At 45.8% G+C, this 4,909-nt stretch overlaps 1 protein-coding gene across 2 annotated transcripts in view; it reads right to left on the bottom strand.

Moving 5' to 3' along the window:
• The window catches only part of tet1 (tet methylcytosine dioxygenase 1), a 37,602-nt gene that overhangs the window by 31,809 nt on the left and 884 nt on the right, over window positions 1–4,909 (bottom strand). Inside the window, exon 2 of one of the 2 annotated variants that reach the window (XM_014023852.1) lies at window positions 2,342–4,571. In XM_014023852.1, the coding sequence (XP_013879306.1) occupies window positions 2,342–4,381 (2,040 nt within the window). In that variant the 5' untranslated portion in view covers window positions 4,382–4,571. Of the gene's footprint in view, window positions 1–918; window positions 958–2,341; window positions 4,572–4,909 lie in introns of those variants that run through there. The other variant, XM_014024066.1, reaches the window with a different exon arrangement.

Raw genomic sequence — 4,909 nt, 5'->3', positions numbered from 1 at the left:
GTGTGTGTGTGTGTGTGTGTGTGTGTGTGTGTGTGTGTTTGTGTGTGAAAAATGGTTGCAGTGATGTAGCAAATACGCGTCCACACACACAAGCCGATTGTCCTCTGTAATGAAAGGCAGGCAATTTTAAACACTAAATAAAAAGGCTTCAAATTATCATATTGCTAGCAGTAAAATTATTTGGTCCAATTATTTCATCTGAATTGTGACCATTACAGAAACAAAATTTAAAAAAGTTCACAGTGTGATATCAAACATATTGCATTTATGTATTTTTTTTACTTGCAAATAGATTGAATTGTACCCAAGCCTAAAATAGTGTTTAAACGCAGATATGTTATGAAGAATCACTTCCAGTCAACAGTGATGGAAATACTTTTTAGTGTGAGCGCTGACAAGCTGACATTACTGAGTCAGGTTCCTGCCTACAGCTCTCAACATGTCAGGACTTTAGCAGCCAAATACACAAACAGCAGCTTTGGTACTTCGTAAGTTAAAGTATTTTCTGTTGTTTATGATCAGATCTCAACTCTGTCCCCACAGTCCAACAGAAAAACAAAATCATCTTTTAGTGTAGCCACAAAACAGCCACAGGCATTACTTAATTTTTCCTTCTCATTTTGAAACTCATTACATTTTTTAGTCAAATTTTAGCATGTCTTGCATATATAGATACTGTTTCACTGTGAAGTAAAACCAAACCACAGCCACATTATAAAACCTGGGACAGAATCCACATGCCCCTACATGAAGCCCTCTTTGGCCTTTTTTCAGTCTTAACAAGTCAGAAACATTCACTGGAAGGGCGTGTGATCTTGATCAGCAAGACTGTCCGGCGAGCACGTTAAGATATTGCCTACACTTAAAGAGCACCTACCCAAACACAGTAAAACTAGACCAGAGATAATCTCGTTATACCGGTTCTCTGTTTGGAAATAGGTGACGTCTGAAGTTTAAGATTCCTCCCCAAGATAGATAGCTACGTTGCAGCATGTCACAAGGATCCAGCTCGTGAAGACGCACAAAACCAAACAAAAAACTTGTTTTTAAGCCTCAAACACAGACATCTCTGTGTGTAAATGCAGCCCAACGTGATGTCACTTGGGGCTGAACAACACCCGGGCTGTGCTGATTGAATCAGAGTGGATCAGCAGTTCTGTGTCACCCTGTGTTGGGACCTTTACCGGCAGCATGCAGGCTAACACAAATATTGCACAAACATGCATGTCGTACATCAATAAGAGTTACGACCGGGTTAGATTTATCCAAAGTGTCCATTTAAAAAAATCTCCACACGGCCTGATTTCTGCCTCCTCTCCCTCGACGTTTTCTCCAGTATAACAAAAACACTCACAGCGAGCTCCGTGAGTGTTACATAACCAGCTCTACTATCACTCTTACAACTCGGTAAGCACACGTGCACACTCTTGTATACAATGTACACGTGGACTTTTACACACCCACCTGTGTCACACAGGCAACGCTGGACGATGCACACGACTGCGTACAAAACGATAACATAATTCATATTGGTTAACTTACTCACACTCTTCAAAAACAAGTCATAAATGGTCTTTTTTAATACAACGCTATCATCTTTTTTGTACGCCGGCCAATAAAAATGCTGTAGCTATAATAACAGTAAAGTACTCGAAGCAGATCTTTAAGAAGAAACCTGCAGCAGATGGCCACAAAGCTCTGATCTCATCGGGGCTTACAGTTTAAAGAGGTGGCCTAAATCCAACGGAAAACCTCTGCTGATACGGTATGTGTCAACATTTGTGAATGAGCTTCGTGTTTGATTGGTCGAAAAGGTTAACCCACGTACACAGGAACTAGCTGTTCCCTCGACTGCAACGCCAAGGACACGCATACAAAACAGAAACGTCCTCAAAACATGTGCTTGACTGCTGCCAGTCATGTGCCATCAGCTTCCCCTCTTGCATCCAGATCTCGAGTCTCCGCATGCGAACAGACACGAGCACTTCCACTTTCACTCGCAGGCAAGCAATGGCACCAGAAAGAAAGGAAAAAAAAAACAACAACAACAACACTACAAATTTTGGTGTTAATGCCAACTAGCAGAAGATTCACAATTTGAAAGCGAAACCTTCTGTTTCAACTGTCTGGCTCAGTTAACTCGCGATCATCACTGTCACGATTGGAACGGAAGCCTCAAAGATCAAACAATATGCCAAAAAAAAAAAAAAAAAGGAAAAAAATCATGCTTCGCAGCTGCTTCAGATCAGCTGTTTGTTAAATCTGCAGATTTAATCACAAATCTCTGAGTAAAATAAGAACGAAAACCCTTTATCTGAGCCGTTAATAAATCATGTCTCACCTGAACGTTGCATCGGCCGATCAGAGAAGAAGGTCTTCTCCTCTTGAGCTCCATACACTTCCTCAGCTTACAGATTTGGTGACCCGTCCTGCGATTGAGGCAGCAGCTGCACTGGCCACAGTTAATCTTCCTGAGGCATGGCTCGCATGTCCCACACCTGCTCCGCTTCCTCCTCTCCTTCTTCGGGGGTTTTAGGGAAGTCCCCGGGGACCTTGATCCCAGGCCGGCCTCCGCACACCCCGTCTCCGATTCGGTGTCGAAAGAAAACGAGGAGCGAGTGCTTTCTGAGCTGCAGGAGAAGCCGGAGCTGCTGTCGAGAGAGGGAGTCGAGATCTTTGGCACCAGGTCCACCTCAGGCGTTGACACCTGAAGGCTGTCTTCATTGAGGTTTGGTTTGCGCTCATCTGTGCCCGGCAGAGAAACCAGTGAAAAGGAAAGTACAGATGTTTTCTGGCTGATAAAGTCCTCTTGGTTTACTTCACCATTTTTGGTCTCTGTTGTTGTGAAATCTCGTCTTCCTCCCAGAGAAGTAAGAACCAAGGGGCTTTGCTGTTGGTGAGATTCTCTGTTGCCAGACTCTTTTAAGGTCTTAGCTGTAAGAAAGTCTCTACAGACAATTACTGGCGTACTTCTTTTCACTATTACAGTCTGCACTTTGGGAGCAGCGTCATGGACAGCCGAGGACCCTGGGAACTGAAGGTTAGCACCATGAACGTCCGCTTTAGCCACGCTCACCGCCTCGGGCTCACACGGCTCTGAGGTGGAAGGGGCTTTGGTGGGATCTGAGGTAGTTGGGTTAAAGACCAGCAATGCATGTGCCGGTGACTCGGTCTGTGCTGTTGGTCCCGTGCTACAATGAGGTGGACCTGGACAGGTTGGAGTGCTGGTTTGGGAGTCGGCAGGACTGGTGGACACCTGCTTTTCTTTTCTTTCACTGCCTTCGCTTTCACAGTCCTCCAACCCCACGGCAATTTCCTTCTTCTCCTCCAAGGTCTCGCTTTGTCTCGCAGCGACGTTCTCCGCTTCTAAACTCTCTCTTTTCTCGTGATTTATCTCGTCTTTTCTCTCTGTGACAGCTGATCTGCTTTCATCTGCTTTATTCTCTTTCATGCCCAGCAGCGTAGCCTCCTCCGGATGGACAGTACACCCGCCATCCTGCATACCGCCGCTGTCGACACCACCGAGCTCACTTCCAGTAATGGATGAGGTGTTGTTTTCCTGCGCTCCCAATGAGCCACTGCTCGTCAACTCTGAGGTGCCGGAGGCGGGATCTTTACTCCTGTCACTGCAGACGCTTGGCTGTCCATCAACGTCATCACAAACAGTGGCCCCAGTGACTTGATTCAAGTCGCCTTCACTGCTGCAGCTGACAGTCTTTGTGTCTGGATCTGAAAGTTTGTCACAGGTGTGCTGCACAGCGTCTCCCGGTGAATTAGCTTTAGGGGAGCTGTCCTCTTTTGCGTCTGTCAGCTCGAGACTCTGCTCTCTGATATTTGAAGGAACATCACCATCGGTTTTGTGATGATTCGTGGACTTTTCTTCATTATTGCTATTTTCCGCTTTCTCGTGTTCTTCATCACGAGTAACGCCTGAGGGTTTGTTTTTTGCGTTTCGTTGCTGGGATGCTGCTTTCCTCCCGGCGCTCCCTCTGCTGCTTTTCCTTCCCCTGCTTGGTTTTGGAGACTGACAGGGTGTTGCGGATGCTTGCGTGTCCCATTGAGACCTCCTTTGTCCTACAGGGACCTGCGACTTGCCACAGCTACTTGACCGTCTAAGCCTCGCAGGTCCTGTCACATGGGTATCTCTGCCGGGGGACCTCCGGGACTCCTTACCTCTTCTTCCACGGGGACTTTGACCTGCCTTTGCCTGCGACCTGGTTGTTGACCTTGTGGATTCTGCAGGCGTCTTCTGGAGCCTCTCTGCGGCTTTTCCTCTGGTTTTGCTCGAGCTGCAGGTTTTAGCCTCGATTCTGGTGATTTTCTGGCCTTTCCTCCTCTGAGCAGGTGTCTGTCTCCTGGTTGGTTTGGTAGTAGCAGGCATGGCTGAGGGTGTGGAGGAGAGGACTTTTGGCAGCCAGCATGGGAGCCAGATAATTTATACCTCGCTTTGGAAAATAATAATAATAATAAAAAAAATAAATAAATGTCTCGGATTGTTTATTATCTTTTGCAATTTTTCTTTGAACAGTATGTAGCTTTGGCGTACTTGGAGCGTATTTGGGTCACATTACCTACAAAGCAAAGGAGGGGAAAAGGGAGAAAATTAAATATTAAACAGTTGTGTTTGAAATTGTTTTATGCGGACTTGCAGTGCAAAAGAAGTTCTAACAGCGCTATATTTTTCTGTACGTTTGTTTCCCCACAGAAGACACTTTTGCCCCTCCTTAAATACCCACTCGGACGTGCAACTGCCTGGAGGTTGACGTCAGTGAAGCAAATTCAAAACACCCTTACACAAATATGAAGCACAATTAGATAAAGTGCCTAAAAACGATTAAAAAAAACAGCAAGGCTTCCGGAGTGGATTTAACAGTTTAAAGGGCGAAGAAGGCTCCAGCCAGAGATCGGA

The sequence above is a fragment of the Austrofundulus limnaeus genome, unplaced genomic scaffold (genome assembly GCF_001266775.1).
Source record: "Austrofundulus limnaeus strain Quisiro unplaced genomic scaffold, Austrofundulus_limnaeus-1.0 Scaffold0, whole genome shotgun sequence".
NCBI lineage: Eukaryota > Metazoa > Chordata > Actinopteri > Cyprinodontiformes > Rivulidae > Austrofundulus > Austrofundulus limnaeus.
Note: the sequence above shows the minus strand (reverse complement) of the source record. Positions and strands in the feature narration are given on the sequence as shown.